This window comes from Pristiophorus japonicus, chromosome 17 (genome assembly GCF_044704955.1).
Source record: "Pristiophorus japonicus isolate sPriJap1 chromosome 17, sPriJap1.hap1, whole genome shotgun sequence".
Classification (NCBI taxonomy): domain Eukaryota; kingdom Metazoa; phylum Chordata; class Chondrichthyes; family Pristiophoridae; genus Pristiophorus; species Pristiophorus japonicus.
The window spans coordinates 106,060,583-106,080,132 of NC_091993.1; the positions used below are offsets into that span (position 1 = coordinate 106,060,583).

The 19,550-nt window shown below is 42.8% G+C and overlaps 1 protein-coding gene across 4 annotated transcripts in view; it reads left to right on the plus strand.

The window, feature by feature from the left end:
• The window catches only part of plxna2 (plexin A2), a 513,884-nt gene that overhangs the window by 306,294 nt on the left and 188,040 nt on the right, over positions 1-19,550 (plus strand). For all 4 annotated transcript variants that reach the window (XM_070859435.1, XM_070859436.1, XM_070859433.1 and 1 more), the window contains 2 exons: positions 9,005-9,101; positions 15,773-15,963. In XM_070859435.1, coding sequence (XP_070715536.1) covers positions 9,005-9,101; positions 15,773-15,963 — 288 coding nt within the window. The remainder of the gene's footprint in view (positions 1-9,004; positions 9,102-15,772; positions 15,964-19,550) is intronic.

The following is a 19,550-nucleotide window of genomic DNA, read 5'->3' on the forward strand; positions in this document are numbered from 1 at the left end:
CACTATTTTTGCAGGATCTCAAAATTGTGCAACTCTTTGCTTCCCCAAGTCTGTCTTTCATTTTTGCACAAGCTAGTCTTTTATTACCCAAGCTGGGTGTCACCCAATTGCTGCATCTCGATTTAATCCATTTTCAGTTTGACTATAAAGTCAGAGAGATAATTGGGGAATGTTTTATATCTGGATCAGGAATATCTATGCAATGGGAAATGGTTTGGTCAATTGTAATTCATTGCCTCGATCAGATTGGGTTAATTCCGAGCTGAATGCTGACAGTCAGAGTCCTGTGAGTGACAGGGACTGATGATCAGTCAGAACAGAAATGCATGATTGACATTCTGTTCAACCACGCTTTAACATCTCAGTCGCTGTACGAGAGTTTTAAATATTAGAGAGACAGTTAAGCTTTATATTTCTTTGAGATTAGACACACTCTAATTTTTTTCTCCTAGGTTTAGTTTTTGCCTGGCGTTTGCTGCTCAGTAATGAGATTAGTCGATCTGATTGCTGTTTCCATTGTTTGCGCTTGTCTGATCACAGATACTGTACTTATAACTGATCAGGCCACAGTTTGCATTTATATATTATCTTTATGAGAAACGTACCAAAACAATTTAAAGGGAGAGAAAACATAATTGGTAAAGAAACGGATGGCAAGCCATGGTCGGAGAATTGAACGAGGTGACTGAATCTTTCGGGAGAGAGGTAGAAAAGCAGAGGAATTTCAAGAGATGGAATGGTCCAATGTAGGGCTGAGGAAGTGAAGCTCTGCTACCATCATCATAGGTAGTCTCTCATATTGAGGATGACTTGCGTCCACGCCAAAAAGGGTTGAGTTCACAGGTGTTTCACTGAAGGATCTAATATTCCAGATCCCGAACTACATGTTAAAGGGTGGAAGATGCCGGTGTGTGGATTTTTTTAATGTGTGATGGCCGTTGCACACCAGCCACCACACGGGCTTGACAGAGCTAGGTCTTGGTCCAGTGGCAAGGATTAACCAAGACGACTGGAGACCTGCCCTGCTGCATGGACCTAGTGCGTGCACATATCGCAGTGTGGGCTGGCCCGTACTGCCCCTGGGCCCTCACCTCTTCTTGGCCCCGAACTCACACCTCACCCGGGCCCCGATCACGTTGCTCCACGATTTCTCGCTGCTCTCTTTGCTACCAATAGTGGGATGAAGGGAGAGGAGGATCCACAGAAAAGCAGAATCAGAGGACCACGGTGTATGGGGGCAGGAGGGGTTACAAGACCCACAGTAGAATGCAGAGATTGGATGGGGTAAGGCCTTTGAGGGTTTGTGGACGAGGACTTTAAATTCATACACTGAAGAGACAGGGAGATAATATATGTCAACAAGGGCAGGGGTGAGGAGGACTTTGTATGGGATAGGATATGGGAGGCTGAGTTCAACATGGTGGACCATAGGCCAGCAAGTAGGACTTCAGAGAATTTGAGTCTCGAGGTAAGACTTTCTACAGCAGTGGGGCTGGGGTAGGGGCAAAGCTGGGCAATATTGTAGAAATTAAATTGAGTGATCTTAATAATGGATAGGATGTGAGATTTGAAGGTCAGTTCTTAGGATGTTAAAATTTTACATGGCTTGCTCCAGACACTGAATGGCCAGTGAGAGAGGATGGAATGGAATGTGTGGCAAAGGGAGTAGAGTTTACGGACTGGGCAGAAATCCATTGCTTATCTCTCTCCAATTTTCCAGTCATGGATGTGTCAAAATGTCCTCCGCTGACACCTGTCAGGCAGTCTGACAGCACAGAGATGGTTGAAGGATACAATGGGACAGGTGGCTACAATCACCAAACATTGATTGTAAACTTTTAAAAACATTTATCATAAACTATTCTGTACATAAAGAAACATAATAACGTAAGAACATAAGAAATAGGAGCAGGAGTAGGCCATATGGCCCCTTGAGCCTCCGCCATTTAAGAAGATCATGACTAATCTGATCCTGGCCTCAACTTCACTTCCCCACCCGTTCCCAATAACCCCTTATCCCCTGATCATTTAAGAAACTGTCTATCTCTGTCTTAAATTTATTCAATGTCCCAGCATCCACAGCTCTCTGAGGCAGCGAGTTCCACGGATTAACAACCCTCAGAGAAGAAATTTCTCCTCATCTCTGTTTTAAATGGGCGGCTCCTTATTCTAAGGCCCCTCTAGTTCTAGTCTCCCCCATCAGTGGAAACATCCTCTCTGCATCCATCTTGTCAAGCCCCCTTATAATCTTATACGTTTCGATAAGATCCACCTCTCATTCTTCTGAATTCCAATGAGTAGCGGCCCAACTTACTCAACCTTTCCTCATAAGTCAACCCCTTCATCCTCAGAATCAACCTAGTGAACCTTCTCTGAACTGCCTCCAAAGCAAGTATATCCTTTTGTAAATGTGGAAACCAAAACTGCATGCAGTCTTCCAGGTGTGGCCTCACCACTACTGTATATAGCTGTAGCAAGACTCCATCCCCTATGCAATAAAGGCCAAGATACCATTGGCCTTCCTGATCACTTGCTGTACCTGCATACTATCCTTTTGTGTTTCATGCAAAAGTACCCCCAGGTCCCGCTGTACTGCAGCACTTTGCAATCTTTCTCCATTTAAATAATAACTTGCTCTTTGATTTTTTTCTGCCAAAGTGCATGACCTCACACTTTCCAACATTATACTCCATCTGCCAAATTTTTGTCCACTCACTTAGCCTGTCTATGTCCTTTTTGAAGATTTTTTGTGTCCTCCTCACACATTGCTTTTCCTCCTATCTTTGTATCGTCAGCAAACTTGGCTCCGTTACACTCAGTCCCTTCTTCCAAGTCGTTTATATAGATTGTAAATAGTTGGGGTCCCAGCACTGAGCCCTGTGGCACCCCACCAGTTACTGGTTGCCAACCAGAGAATGAACCATTTATCCTGACTCTCTGTTTTCTGTTCGTTAGCCAATCCTCTATCCATGCTAATATATTACCCCCAACCCCGTGAACTTTTATCTTGTGCAGTAACATTTTATGTGGCACCTTGTCAAATGCCTTCTGAAAGTCCAAATACACCACATCCACTGGTTCCCCTTCATCCACCCTATTTGTTACATCTTCAAACAACTCCAGCAAATTTGTCAAACATGACTTCCCCTTCATAAATCCATGCTGACTCTGCCTGACTGAATTTTGCTTTTCCAAATGTCCTGCTACTGCTGCTTTGATAATGCACTCCAACATTTTCCCATCCACAGATGTTAGGCTAACTGGTTAATAGTTTCCTGCTTTTTGTCTGCCTCTTTTTTTTTTAAAATAGGGGTGTTACATTTGCAGTTTTCCAATCTGCTGGGACCTCCCCAGAATCCAGGGAACTTTGGTAAATTACAACCAATGCATCCACAATCGCTGCCGCTACTTCTCAAGACCCTAAGAGGAAAGCCATCAGGTCCAGGGGATTTATCTGCCTTTAGTCCCATTAGCAAGTGCACATTTCAGATAAGGAACCTCAAAATGAGCCTGAAACATGCAGTTACTAGGGGCTGAATTTTGGCCACCAAGCAGCAAACCTGAGGACTGGAAGAAATTTAGAATTCAGCAGAGGAGGACTAAGAGTTTAATTAGGGGGGGAAAAATAGATTATGAGAGGAAGCTTGCAGGGAACATAAAAACTGACTGCAAAAGCTTCTATAGTATGTGAAGAGAAAAAGATTAGTGAAGACTAATGTAGGTCCCTTGCAGTCAGAATCAGGTGAATTCATAATGGGGAACAAGGAAATGGCAGACCAATTGAACAAATACTTTGGTTCTGTCTTCACTGAGGAAGACACGAATAACCTCCCAACAGTACTAGGGGACGAAGGTCTAGCGAGATGGAGGAACTGAGAGAAATCCTTATTAGTTAGGAAATGGTGTTGGGAAACTGATGGGACTGAAGGCCGATAAATCCCCAGGGCCTGATAGTCTGCATCCCAGAGTACTTAAGGAAGTGGCCCTAGAAATAGTAGATGCATTGGTGGTCATTTCCCAAAAAACTCTGGATCAGTACCTATAGATTGGAGGGTAGCTAATGTAACCCCACTTTTTTTTAAAAAGGAGGGAGAGCGAAAACAGGGAGTTATAGACCGGCTAGCCCATCATCGGTGCTGGGGAAAATGCTGGAATCAATTATTAAAGATGTAATAGCAGCGCATTTGGAAAGCAGTGACAGGATCGGTACAAGTCAGCATGGATTTATGAAAGGGAAATCATGCTTGACAAATCTAAAGTTTTTTGAGGATGTAACTGGTAGAGTGGATAAGGGAGAACCAGTGAATGTGGTGTATTTGTACTTTCAAAAGGCTTTTGACAAGGTCCCACACAAGAGATTGGTGTGCAAAATCAAGGCACATGGTATTGGGGGTAATGTATTGATGTGGATAGAGAACTGGTTGGAAGACAGGAAGCAAAGAGTGGGAATAAACGGGTCCTTTTCAGAATAGCAGGCAGTGACTAGTGGGATACCGCAAGGTTCAGTGCTGGGATCCCAGCTATTTACAATATACAGTAATGATTTAGACGAAGGAATTGAATGTAATATCTCCAAGTTTTCAGATGACACTAAGCTGGGTGGCAGTGTGAGCTGTGAGGAGAATGCCAAGAGGCTGCGGGGTGACTTGGACAGGTTAGGTGAATGGGCAAATGCATGGCAGATGTAGTGTAATGTGGATAAATGTGAGGTTATCCACTTTGGTGGCAAAAACAGGAAAGCAGATTATTATCTGAATGGTGACAGATTATTAAAAGGGGAGGTGCAACGAGACCTGGCTGTCATGGTACATCAGTCATTGAAGGTCGGCATGCAGATACAGCAGGCGGTGAAGAAAGCAAATGGCATGCTGGCCTTCATAGCTAGGGGATTTCTGTATAGGAGCAGGGAGGTGTTAATACAGTTGTAGAGGGCCTTGGTGAGACCTCACCTTGAGTATTGTGCGCAGTTTTGGTCTCCTAATCTGAGGAAGGATGTTCTTGCTATTGAGGGAGTGCAGCGAAGGTTCATCAGACTAATTCCCGGGATGGCAGGACTGACATATGAAGAAAGACTGGATCGACTATGCTTATATTCACTGGAATTTAGAAGAATGAGAGGGGATCTCATAGAAACATATAAAATTATGACTGGACTGAACAGCTTAGATGCAGGAAGATTTTGGGGAAGTCCTGAACCAGGGGTCACAGTCTAAGGATAAAGGTTAAGCGAAATCGGACCGAGATGAGGAGAAATTTTTTCACCCAGAGAGTGACGAAAGTGTTGAATTCTCTACCACAGAAAGTTGTTGAGTCCAGTTCATTGGATATATTCAAGAGGGAGTTAGATGTGGCCCTTATGGCTAAGGGGATCAGGGGTATGGCGAGAAGACTGGTGTGGGGTTCTGAAGTTGCATGATCAGCCATGATCATATTGAATGGCGGTGCAGGCTCGAAGGGCCGAATGGCCTGCTCATGCACCTATTTTCTAGGTTTCTATGTTCTTTTGGCGTATGCAGCTTTTTTTTGGAGCAGACAATAATCTGCAAGTTTGGCCAAAGTTTCTGCACCGCTCTAAAGTAGGTACGTCCGATTTTTTATTAGTTCCGGATTTTTTTACTTCACTGGGGGCGGAACCTGCTGGGTGTGCCACTTCTGGCCATTTAAGCGAGTTTGGCCAAGTACGATTTATTTCCAAAACGGCGCACTGCACCCTTGTGAAAAACCTTCCCTACACTTAAGGAAATCGGCACAGAGAAGAGAAAATCGGCGGAGGGAAGATGCCATTGTTCAACGGAGCTGAAGACAGGGCAGGTAGGTGGTGGGGGGGAGGTGGGTCATTTTGGCCCGGGATTGCAGTGGGCCAGTGCAGGGTCCTTTCGGCCTGGGATTGGTGCGGGCAGGCTCGTTGCTATCCCGGGCCGAAAAGACTCCGCGCCGGCTCGCATTACCTCTTTAGCTGAGATTAACTATCTCACCTGGTCAAGGCCCTGGAGAATGGATGGTGTCTGTGCATTCATACTAAATGAGCCAGAGCCTCCAGAAGAGGAGGAGAGAAAATAAGGAGGGGCGGGGGAGTGGAAAGAAAGAGAAGCTTATGTATTACAAATGATGATGGGGGGTTGCCCATGATAAGTCAGATAATACGCGGGCAGGCCGGTGCGGTGTCCTTTTGGCCCAGGATAGCATCGGCTTCAGTTTCCAGCCCAGTCTCAGCTCTTCTTCAGTTTCCAACCTCAGCCCTTCTGCCCGTCCCTCGTTACCCTAGCAACATCAGTTTTTGGCACAGGCCTTAAGCTCCACCCACAAAGCTTAAGGCCAATCTGCGCTGCCCCAAATTCAAAGTTAATTCCGGCGAAACTTGGATTTTTTTTTGCTGCATTTGGGCCACTAAAAAATCGGACGTACCTCTTCAACTGCGCCAAAAATCACCCATGTGGAAAATTGAGCCCTAGGAGTGTACAGAATAGAAATGTGTGTGTGTTTTTTTTAAAATAGAGCTGATTGTAAGTGGCAGTCCATATGAGCTTCAGAGTCTGTTAAGTGGTCTTTGACCTGCATGTACTACAAGTAGCTGGTGGCCTGGACTGACAAAGCTGTATTCTTTGAAAAGACCAGGGCTGGAAGGTCTAAAGCTTTACTCTTGTACAAAGCTGGTGTTCAAAGAACAGAAGACTACTTCATCAGGTATTACAATGGCAGAGAGGTGTGTAATTATATTCGGGCACTGACACGGCTGCTTCTGAAATAGAATCCTTATCTTGGATTTAACTAGATGTGCCCTATCTGTCTGTGTCGTTCAAAGGGTGGCAGGGCACTGAAGGCAATAATAAGAGAAACCAAAGTCTGTTATCAGCAACTGTCAGCCTTCAGGACTTTGCAGCTGAACTGAATTCAGTATGAGTCACACATACTCAATGCAAACAGAGGAGGGACTGGTTTAAGATCATTCTTCTGAGGCTGCCACTCTGACTTAAATATGCTCCATTAATTAGTACTTGAGTATGTTAAGGGGACTAAATTATTGGAGGACTTTCTCACAGGTAAATAACATTGCCTACGTGAATTTTTGTTTTGTTATATTGGATGTGGCTTTCTCTTAAAGTCAGCAAGTTTCCCCAATAATTCAGAGTGTCTGAGCCACATAGATCGGAAGGATTCCAGGTTTGATCTCTGGTCTGTGCAGGGTCTGCTAATCTCGGGTGCAGAGTCACTAAAGGTACACCTGTTGACATTAATGCTCATGAGTTAGGGAGGGGGGAAAATGGCCGTGGTTCCGATTCTTGATTGTTGTTTAGTGACACGGGCACGGCTTATGGTATTATAATATGTAATATATTGAGGGGAAAATTGCGGTCGGAGGCTTCCTGCAGGCGAACGCCTCCGACAAAAATTTTTTTAACGAAAATACCCAGTAGTCCCGGAGGATTGTAGGATTGCGCTCCGAGGCCTAGATTCCCAGTCCAGATTACGGGAACATGTCTTCCAGGATTGAATGCGCATCCTGGGATCACGTGGGCCTGGACCACAAGTCACAATGTAGTATTCTCATTCATAGTAATGGAAGCTCCGATCTCCCATTACTATCAATGAGAATACCCTAAAATCAATTAAAACAGATATAAATTTAAAAAAACACTTCACTTTTTTTAAATTAATAAAAATTGCATTAAATTGAATGTTTTAGAGAGAAATTTATTTTTTTGAAATTAAAAAAAAACTGTTTTAATAGTGTTAAAAATAAACTTGCCTTCATAGACAGGGTTTTTAAATATAAAAATAAATAGTAACATTTAATTTTTCTATGTTTTAAAACTTTTATGCTGGATAGTAAGATAAAATATATATAAAATCAAGTTGATACCTTCATAATAGTAACTATGTTGTTAATATTTGCATACTGTGAAGAGATTCATGCCAGATTTCTGCAGAATACCTGAAATAGACTATACAATTCAAGGCAGCAGTAACTGATGATTAAAACAAAAAGCCTTCCGAATGAGTAAAAGGAACATCTGAAGTGATGACAGCAAATTCCAATGTGAAAAGTGACCGAGTTTTGAGGACGAGTCCCTGAGACTCAAACATTCAGCCTGTAGCTATTATTGACCCTCAGCCTCTTGAACTGCCAAGCTTGTATTCGATAATTGCAAATACTTAAAAGATATTTCTTCTCCATATTCTATGACTCCAAGGATGTTGCTCATGTCACCGTGCTACTTTGATCATGATTTGATGATTGATTCTTTCTTCAGTTGCAAGGGACGACAATCTGAGCTACAGACAACTGTCAATAAAGATGATTTCTGATTAATCAAATGAAGAACATTTTGATCGGGCAGGTCTATTGCTCATTGGCATGGTAGCATAGGTCAACTGCTTTCCTGCAAGGTGGATTCCAGGGTAGAATGGTTGAAAAGTCACCTCCAGAGGGCAGGCTAGTTTAAATCTCAATCACTATTGCAGCAGAACCTGGCTTTGCTTGAGAGCATTATGTTACTAGATGTACTATAAGAACATAAGAATTAGGAGCAGGTGTAGGCCATGCAGCCCCTCTAGCCTGCTCTGCCATTCAGTAAGATCATGGCTGATCTTTGACCTCAACTCCACTTTCATGCCCAATCGCCATATCCCTTGATTCTCTTAGAGTCCAAAAATCTATCTTATCTCAGCCTTGAATATACTCACCAAATCAGCATCCACAGCCCTTTGGGATTTAATATTTTAAATGTAAGGATTGAGTGGAAGTTCAGTCACTGTGAAGAGATTCTCTTTCTAACATCTTAGTAATTGAAACGTGAAAAAGTAGGTCTATTTCTTGCAGAAGAAAGACTTTGAGCAGAGTAAAACAGTTCACTCGAAACACAGTCTACTCTGACATCTTCCACAACAGCTAATTTGGTTTAAAATATTATTTAGAGTGTTAGAAACATTATATTTGACTTTGACCTTGTTAATCAAGTATCTAACTTGCAGGCGTGTGTGTTTTTCTCACCTCTTGTTTCAGTACCACTATGACGCACTGGACGTCAGTGACCTGCCTATCGAATTCTCAGTGATGTGGAATGGTAACTTCATCATTGACAACCCAGCAGACATCAAAGGTAACTAGGAAGGGTCATTGAGGGCAATGTGTATGATGTAGTGTATATGGATTTTAGCAAAGCTTTTGATAAGGTCCCCCATGGCAGACTGGTCACTTAAGTAAAAGCGCATGAGATCCAGGGCAAAGTGGCAAATTGAATCCAAAATGGGCTGAGGCAGGAAGCAAAGGGTAATGGTTGATGGGTATTTTTGTATCCAGTGGGTTTCCGCAGGGCTCAGTGCTGGGTCCCTTGCATTTTGTAGTATATATCAATGGCTTGGGGGTATGATTAAGAAGTTTGCAGATGACACTAAAATAGGCTGTGTGGTTGATAATGAAGAAGAAAGCTGTAGATTGTAGAAATATATCAATGTACTGATCAGATGGACAGAACAGTGGCAAATGGAATTCAGTCTGGATAAGTGTGAGGTAATGCATTTGGCGAGGTCTAACAAGGCAAGGGAATACACATTAAATGGTACGACACTGAAAAGTGTAAAGGAACAAAGGGACCTTGGAGTGCAGATCCACAGATCCCTGAAGGTAGCAGGCCAGGTAGATAAGGTGATTAAGAAGGCATATAGAATACTTGCCTTTATTAGTTGATGCATGGAATACAAGAGCAAGGAGGTTATGCTTGAACTGTACAAAACACTGGTTAGGCCACAGCTGGAGTATTGTGTGCAGTTCTGGTCACCACATTACAGGAAAGAAGTGATTGCACTGGAAAGGGTGCAGAGCAGATTTACAAGAATGTTGCCTGGACTGGAGAATTTTGGCTATGAGGAAAGATTGGACATGCTGGGTCTGTTTTCTTTGGAACAGAGGAGGCTGAGGTGATACCTTAATGAAATGTATAAAATTATGAGGGGCCTGGATAGAGTGGATAGGAAGGACCTGTTTCCCTTGGCAGAGGGGTCAGCAACCAGGGGGCATAGATTTAATGTAATTGGGGAGAGGTATAGAGGAGATATGAATGGAAATGTCTTCACCTAGAGGGTAATGAGGGTCTGGAGCTCACTGCCTGAAAGGGTGGTAGAGGCAGAAACCCTCACCCTCTTTAAGTGCACATCCAAGTATTTTTTTTTTAAAGTGCCGTAACCTACAGGGCTACCGACCAAGAGCTGGAAAGTGGGATTAGGCTGAATAGCTCTTGGTCGGCCGGCGCAGACACGATGGGCCGAAATAGCCTCCTTCCGTGCTGTAAATTTCTATGATTATTTGAACCAGTATTAGCACAGATTCTTTGTAACTGTTCAGATAACTTTCTGGGATGAAAGATCTGCTTCAACCTACATTTCTTAACCCTACATACCATGGCTCCATCTATGGAGGTTGACTCATTCTTGGAGAGTGTGTATAAAGGCATAGTGTATAAATGCATGGTGTTTTTTTTTCCTTGTGCTGCTCACTGTGTTGTGGACTGATGCTCATCTATTATGCTATAGTGTTTTTTAAATAAAGTTTTTAAATTAAACTCGCAGTTTCCTTCCCCCTCCCCCACCTTCCAAAAACGTGTTCATACTGTGGAATACAAAGGTCCCAAATACTCCAGATTTCATGAAAGTAGCTCTCATCTAATTATGACCATCACTCCTAATTACATCGTGCTTCCTTGAAGTTAAATCTCCTTCCATGCATTGCGATTTAATCTGTGACCGAGGAGGCAGATGGATGAATTGTCCTAAAGCTACTAACATTGCAGATCAACACTGGGCATTAGAAGGCATGTAGGACTGCAGCTGCTTGTCTGACTGATAAATTTATCTCTCATTGTTTCTCTATTCCAGTAAAATTGTTTTGTTGTTTCTGGGCAGTGTCTCCTGCAGCCAATAAGAAACAACGAACTCTGATGCCAGCATTTTGCAGCATTTTTGTCCTCAGTAGCATAATGAAGTTTATATTATGGTGGCACCAAGCGTGAGGTACAATGGTATAGGCTTCATCTCGAGTTTGTTGGTCTACCTCCACCATGAGCGTTTTGTTAACCTTCACACTGACCAAGTTCCAACTGCAATTGATACAGCAATCCTCTCTTGTTTGCTTAAACAGTCTTCTGTACCTTGATTCCATTTTCCACTCTTTGAAAAGAGCTGACTGCCTCTGGATGATGGTAAACAGATGCAGTATTTGAACACACAACAGTTTAGAATGCAAGTATTAATAGAAAATTATAAGGCAGACTAGGTTAATTTTTTTTTAAATGTGCTGATGCCCAAGAAGTTCTACCTTCTAGTTGCTGTCTCCGCAGTTTGTTACTGTAGTGAAGAGTGGGTATTAGAAAAACGAATTGAAAATCGAAGTCTGCGCCAAGATTTCTGTGTTTACCAGCAGTATGTTTTGTAGATTAAGCAGATTTTAAACAAAAGCCTTGGTTGGATGGAGACGGTTTGAGATCTGCATTGGTAACATCACTACAGATGTTTTGCATTTCACCGCATTATTAAGCAGACCTCACACCGCTCCCCTAACAGAATCCTGCTGTTGCCCCATGACTTTCTATAACGCACATCACGCTGTAACATGCCATTAAACTGGCTTCCCGCTGTATTCCGGTAAGCTTCTACTATCTGAAAGGACTGGTTAAGCTTACCAGTTAAGAACAGAGTATCCATTTTTTAATATAAAAAACAAGCGCTTTGCTTCATAATAGTGAAATCTATTCTAAAACCTCCGAGGAAATCAATTGATACTGTTTTTATTGTACGATGCAATTGGTTGAAAGTCGTTTTAACAATATATATTCCTAACTTAAAAGGATATGATAATTCCTGTTCTTTTAAACATAATTATGTAATGTTGTACTCAAGATGATTTATAAGCAAATCCTACTCATTCTTGAAAGGCTATCAGTGTGTGCAGTGCTATTGTAAACATGTCCTTTCTGAATGCCCTGACACTGACCAGAGTCATTCTTCCCCATATATTCTTCCTAATGACAGCTTTGGTAATCAGTTTTACAGCGTGACACTATCAGTAAATAAATACGGCCTGCAGACATTCGTTACCTCTTCCTGTTGCTTGGGAAAAAGGGAGGTACAATCACTGCTCAAAGATTGGGTTTGGTATGTTCAGATGTCATATTGATGAACATGATTCTCTGCTTTTATAGAAGAGATTGTTCATGATGAGATTTGGTCAGTAGACATTGGAAATGAAAACCTAGATGTCCTGTGTATCAAACGGACTAATATAAACTGGTTCTTTTCTGGTGGATAATGAGAGAGGATAAAAAAGTCAGCCGTATTGCTTTGGCGACCATAAGCCATCTTCCATCCCTATCATTCCCTTAATATTGGCCTCATCTGTGCTCCCTGAAGTCCAAGGGGTGCAAATTTTATCGGCACCCAACTTGCTTAACCATCTATTCAGATCTGGTTTGACCACATCAAGCTCTACTCTCTTCTGCCAAAACTGTCTACTATTTTAGGATCATCCTGGAGGGTAAACATAACCCTAGGCTCTTTTTCACTACCACCAAACACCTCCTTTAACCCCTTTCCCCTGCCCTCTCCAATCTTGACTCTAATTAGAAGTGTGAGGAGCTCATAGCTAGATCCTCCATTTAGCAGTCACTGCTGCTTCCCACCCTTCCCTTGCTGCCCTTTGATAACATCCTCCACAGACATGGACAGCTTTCTACATGTACATTGATGGTACCTGACTCCACCTCTCCACCATCTTTCTTGACCCCTTCATGGCTTCTGTGACATCCAGACTTGGATAAATGGTAACATTCTCCAGCTAAACGTTAAGAAGACAGAAACCCCATCATGCTTGGCCTCCACCACAAGCTGCCGACACGATCCCCCTCCCTGGCCACGGCTGAACCAGATTGTTCACAACCTCAGCATTCTGTTTGACCCCACGATGAGCTTCCGATCTCGTATCCTCTCCATCACAAAGAGTGCCTTAATCCGCCTCTGTACCATCGCCTGCCTCCATTCCTACCTCAGCCCAACAGCCATTGAAATCTTCGTCCAAATCTTTGTTTCCCACATTATAATAGTGACCACACTCCAAAAGTACTTCATTGGCTGTAAAGCCCTTTGAGACATCCGGTGGTCATGAAAGGTGCTATATAAATGTAGATCTTTCTTTTTACCTCCAGCCTCAATTCTGCCAATGCCTTCCTGGCTGACCTCGTATAGAAACATAGAAAATAGGTGCAGGAGTAGGCCATTCAGCCCTTCGAGCCTGAACCGCCATTCAATAAGATCATGGCTGATCATTCCTTCAGTACCCCTTTCCTGCTTTCTCTCCATACCCCTTGATCCCCTTAACCGTAAGGGCCATATCTAACTCCCTCTTGAATACATCCAATGAACTGGCATCAACAACTCTCTGCGGTAGGGGATTCCACATGTCAACAACTCTGAGTGAAGAAGTTTCACCTCATCTCAGTCCTAAATGGCCTACCCCTTATCCTAAGACTATGTCCCCTGGTTCTGGACTTCCCCAATATTGAGAACATTCTTCCCGCATCTAACCTGTCCAGTCCCGTCAGAATCTTGTATGTTTCTGTGAGATCCCCTCTCATCCTTCTAAACACCAATGAATAAAGGCCCAGTTGATCCTGTCTCTCCTCATATGACAACCCAGCCATCCCTGGAATCAGGCTGGTGAACCTTGGCTGCACTCCCTCAATAGCAAGATCGTCCTTCCTCAGACTAGGAGACCAAAACTGAACACAATATTCAAGGTGAGGGCTCACTAAGGCCCTGAAAACTGCAGTAAGACCTCCCTGCTCCTATACTCAAATCCCTAGCTATGAAGGCCAACATACCATTTGCCTTCTTCACCACCTGCTGTACATGCGTGCCCACTTTCAGTGACTGATGAACCATGCCACCCAGGTCTCGTTGCACTGCCCCTTTTTCTAGCCTGCCACCATTCAGATAATATTCTGCCTTCGTGTTTTTGCCCCCAAAATGGATAACCTCACATTTATCCACATTATACTGCATCTGCCACACGTTTGCCCACTCACCTAACCTGTCCAAGTCACCCTGCAGCCTCTTAGCGTCCTCCTCACAGCTCACACCACCACCCAGTTTAGTGTCATCCGCAAACTTGGAGATAGTACCACTCTATTCTTTCATCCAAATCGTTAATGTATATTGTAAAGAACTGGGGTCCCAGCACTGAGCCCTATGGCACCCTACTAGTAACTGCCTGCCATTCTGAAAAGGACCCGTTTATCCCGACTCTCTGCTTCCTGTCTGCCTTTTGCAGAAGCAACTCATTCAAAATTGTGCTGCCCACACCAAGTCCCACTCACCCATCACCCCTGTCCTTGCTGGTCAACATTGCGCCTGACGTATTTAAATTCCTCCACAGCCTCACCTCTCCCCATCTATTATAACCTCCTCTAGCCCTACATCCCTCCTGGCCCCACAGCCCCACAAACTCTCCATTCTTCTCACACAGCTCCTTCTGTGATGCCCTCCCTCTGCCCAAGATTTGTGACCATGCCTCCAGTGGTCTTGTTCCCACTCTCTGGAATTGCCTCCCTAAACCCTTCTCCCTCTCTACCTCGCTCTCCTCCTTAAGACCTGCCTCTTCATGCTTCTGGACATGTGCTTCTTTCCTTATTGGCTCAGTGTGTGTTTTCCTTTATGCCTCTGTGTTTATACCTTGATGTTTTTATATGTAAAAGCCAATGTATCAATGCAAGTCATTGCTCCCAAAGGCGATGCTGCCTTGAATTTTATGAAGTCACAGATTTTCATTGCAGTATTTGTTTATTGAGGCGATATCAAAGTAAATGTAATTATTTTACAGATTAAATGAATGTTTTTTTTAATTAATGAGAATGAAAAAATGTTGGGGTTAAAGTGGGTCTTAAAGTTATCAATGCTTAAATAGCTTCAGAATGATAGTGGCAGATGGTATGTGCGAGGAAGAGCAATGATCATAGCAGTTTTCTTATAATGCTTTTTCAGTGTCATAACATCTTTCTCAACATGAAGACGCTCCCCCACCAGAACAGTGTCACTATACCAGCATTTCTTGAATGCTGATTTTTCGTGTCACCGATCTATATCCGACATTGAAATAAAGAGAGTTTTAGTCCGAATACTTACCCTGATTTTGTTGCCACAGCCTACATTCAGGGCGGATTAACTCACGGGCCTATCGGTCCCTTGCCCAGAGGCCCAACCAAATAATGGGCTCCCGGTAACACTTGCCATAATACGGAAAAACGGCGTGCAACCTCTCGATCAGTTTAGTTTAAATGTAGTATATTGTGATGTGATTTGATTTATTATTAATGTGTGCGATCATTCTACGGGGCTATTTCTTTGTGTATTTTGCTTCACGTTAGTGTTTCAATGGGTTGTGGGGGTGGGACGTGCAGAGAGGCCTTGAATGTTCTTGGTGCTCATTCTTAATCCAGCTCTGCCTACATTGGAGTCCCAGATGGTGGACACCATACCGCATTTCGGTGTACCCTACCTCCCATTCTGATTGGAATTAGTTTTCCTTCAATGGTGGGTCACTGTTTTGGGAGGCAAGTGCTGAACGTAACATTGAACTTTTTCATCCTGTTCACTTTAAGCTGATTTGAAATCTTTATTTTCATATTTTCTAATCAACACATTTGTGGTTTGGGTGTTAGAAGTTGAAGTTGGCAAGATCTGCACCTTTAAAACTGTATATTTTTTTTAAAATTTCCTCTGATTCCAGTTCATCTATACAAGTGTGACGCACTGAGAGAGAGCTGTGGCCTTTGTCTGAAAGCAAACCAAAAGTTCGAGTGTGGCTGGTGCAGTGGTGAAGGGAGATGTACCCTGAGGCAGCATTGTCCCATTGTTTCTTCTCAATGGTTGGACCTGTCAAGCAAAAACGTGAAGTGCACCAATCCTCGTATTACAGAAGTAAGAAAAATATCAATGAGTCGATTATTTTCTCCTGCTCCATGATGCCCTGTGGCGTCTGGTGAATAGTAGTTTTATAACTTCTACGCAAGTGGGCAATGAATGACCTATACAAAGAACAATGGGTTTCCCCTCAGTCTTGACAAATCAAGCATTTTGACAGGAAGCCTGTATGACAATACTCCATTTTCTTTCCATCTGTTTTTCCTCTATTTAGTTTCATAAAACTATTATAATTCAGATAAGGTGCAATATCAGAAAATATGGCACACTCCATTCAAGAACCCCAACTGCAGCACTGGGCAGTTAGTTTGTTAGCTGCTGTTAGCTCAGCTATAACCTGATGATACAGAGGCTCAACCAAGACATTGTCTACCAGTATTAGCCACATATTGGTTTACATGCACACAAGCCTTGTCTGATAAGCCAGTCGTGAACTCTTGCATTCATTGGTCCCATATATTCTGCTCTAGTGCACAAACTCTAATTAAACTCTGTTCAAAGTGGAAAATCTAATTAGTCCAAATTGATTGGCTCATTATATAAATGTAGCATTAAGAACCTCACACAAGGTGACTGAGTTATCACACATAGGCCAGCCATTTTAATCGACCCATCACAAAAACACGATTCCCTTTTTTTGTAAGCATATCTGTAGTTGGCATATTTGACAACCCAAAATGTTAATGTCAACAAAACAATTTCTACTGTGGCTTCAGCAATGTAGCAGATTTGTGTGCTGTTAGCTTTACGAAGTGTGATTGTTCTTCAGAGGTGTATGGACTGGCTTATAGTTGTAAATTGGCTGAGTTTATTAGGCCCTAATGCTAACTCCACAGGGTAGAAAGCTCTAAATTAAGTATAAGCTAAGCCTCAGACAAGATAATGAGCCAAAGTCCTTTGTTATCCTTGCAACGCTAAAATCTCAATGATTTTATTACAATAATCCAGCACTGTTCAATTTAGGAGATCTACCGTACAATCTCTAATCTTTCCCGGCTTTGTTGTAAATAGATTCACAATCTTGCTGAAATAACATGACTGCTTGTGTTCGTGTGTTACATAATCTGTACGCTTAATATTGAAATCAGTTTGAAGCCTCTTTCAAAACACACACACACACACACACAAGATTACCATTTTCTTTGAACAGCAAAAAAGCTCTGAAGATCACAGTTTCTTTAAATGCTTGTCATCAAACCTGTAGCAGTTATTAAATATGTATAAAATGATTCTGCACATATGTTATCCCTCTCGCTGCCATTTGCCTTCATGTTTACTTTATAATCAAATACATTCCATCAATTATTTGAACAATAAATTATGAGCAGGCCTCATTCACCACCAGATAGTGAGCTACTGCTTTCTTGCTGCCAATAACCAGGCAGGAATTTTACTGGTCTTGATGTCTCCATCAAAACCAAACCAAGATGGTGGTCCATCAGTGAAGTAATGTTGTTGCTCTAGTCCGTCAGCTTGAGCAGATACAGTGTCCCAAAGTCCAGAATATCTCCTGAGGTGTAATGGACTCCCTCTACATTTGTCTATCCGTTATAAATGCCACTCGCATGAGGTACTCTGCATTCCAGTAAAACTTGGAGCAGCACAAAGTGTATGATGCAGGATGTACAGATGTGCCGACAACAATTGCTGCTCCAAATCTTGAAGAAAGCTAGACGACTTCATATAACCAAGCCAGTGCCACAGAGTTAATATTATTTAATCTACCTTGCATGTGCAGGTCAGATTAAGAAATGAGTGCATCATTTGCCACTGTTTAAAACATCTCATTTATCGCTCTCAATCATTAGAAAGTGAAGTTCAAGTAAAATTATCTTCTGTGCAGGTATTTTGGGCTCAATTTTGGCCAGGAGTTGCTCCATTTTTTTTTGGAGCAACTTGATTTTTCTGGAGTATCTTGAAAATCCCCATTTTGCACATTCAATTTGCGCCAGTGTAAGTGAGTTAGTTAGGATTTTTTTAGTTTAATTTTTTTTCTCAAAGGGGGGCCTTACCAGCCACCTATGCCAGTTTTGGCCAGCTAATAGTTATTCCAAATCTACTTAGGCCAGTGTATGTGGCCACTTCAGAAAACCCTTCTGGAGAGTTAAGAAATCTGCGCAGGTAGGTACGTCGGAGGCCAATCGGCCTGGGATAGGGGCGGGAAGGGAAGCGGAGAGGACCTTGCACCAAGACTTAGAAAGCACTAAACAAAGCACAAAAAGTAATAAGCATTCAATAACAAATAAAAAAAATAGAAGTTAGTCCCATCTGAAAACTTAGCCCGGGAAAGGCAGCGGGCCAGCTGGTGCGGGAAGCCACTCGGCCTGGGAGAGGTGCGGGGCGCCAATGCAATGGGAGGCCACTCGGCCTGGGCTAGGGAGCGATTGAACAGCCGACATCGGAGCACACACAGCGGCTGCAGGAATTGCCGCTGCCCTCCTTTAATCACATACAAGGGTCCTTGGAAAGGATGGTGGAAACATTTGAATAAGAACACGGCCTTTTGCTCCGCATCGGGATTTACCCTTTCTAACATAAATTGATTTTGTAATCCAACACACGGATGTTCAAAACTCATTTTCCTCCACCCACTCTTCCTGTTCCTATTTCGCCGCTACTGCGCATGTGCGGACATCGCAACCCAACTCCAATGCGCATGTGCAGATGTCCCGGCACTGTTTTCAGTGCAGGACACTGGCTCCGCCCCCAACTTAACTGGCCACGCTGCGCAACGACCGAGGAGAGGCCGGACAGCGGCCAAAGTAGGGAGCGATTTTTTTCGCCGCACCCATCAACGGAGAAAAGCGGCGCAATTGAGCCCTTTGAGTGTGCATGCACATCATTCATCTGGTTTCCTCCTCCCTCCAGTGTGGATAAGTAGCCAGGCTCCCTCTATGTTTACACTGATGTGCTACTACGTACTACTGCTTCACAAATGCAGCATAGCAAGGGCAAAAGGTGCTGGACATGTATGTCACAAAGAATGAGCCACCGCTTATTACACTTTTCAGCCAATACAAATATCAGATTTAGATACTGAATAATGGCAGTTTTCTGTACGACAGACTTTAAATGAACAGATAAAGTGAAGGAATGATGTCATGCCTTAACCATATGAAGCAGTTCACCAAATAATTAGTCAATTAATTTTCTGTCGTGTAAAATTTCTTTATTCCATAAGTTTTGAATTTATTTTTAATACCAGCTTTTCATATCATTGAAAATAACTTCCTTGTTAGATACACAAAATAGGTATCGTGCACCATGCGTCATCAGTTCACTGACTAGCTTCTCGCTTCCCAGATGCTGCACAACTGTTGAAGTTATTCTTCGGAAAAAAATGTAGTTAAGAACATTTCCCAAGTTTGAAGGAGGAATAACTGTCCCACAGCAGTTAATGCGTCACTTACTATCATCATTTCACTCATTGAAAAGATTTGCAGCTGTAATGGCAGTCGGCAATTGTGGGTCGCTTGCACTTGTAAAATAAACCCAAAATAGAAAAAGATCCGATTGTTGGCAGCACATAGCATCTTAGAGTGAAAATGGTGTTAAACTTTCAAGTTGAATCGTTAGTCAGGAAT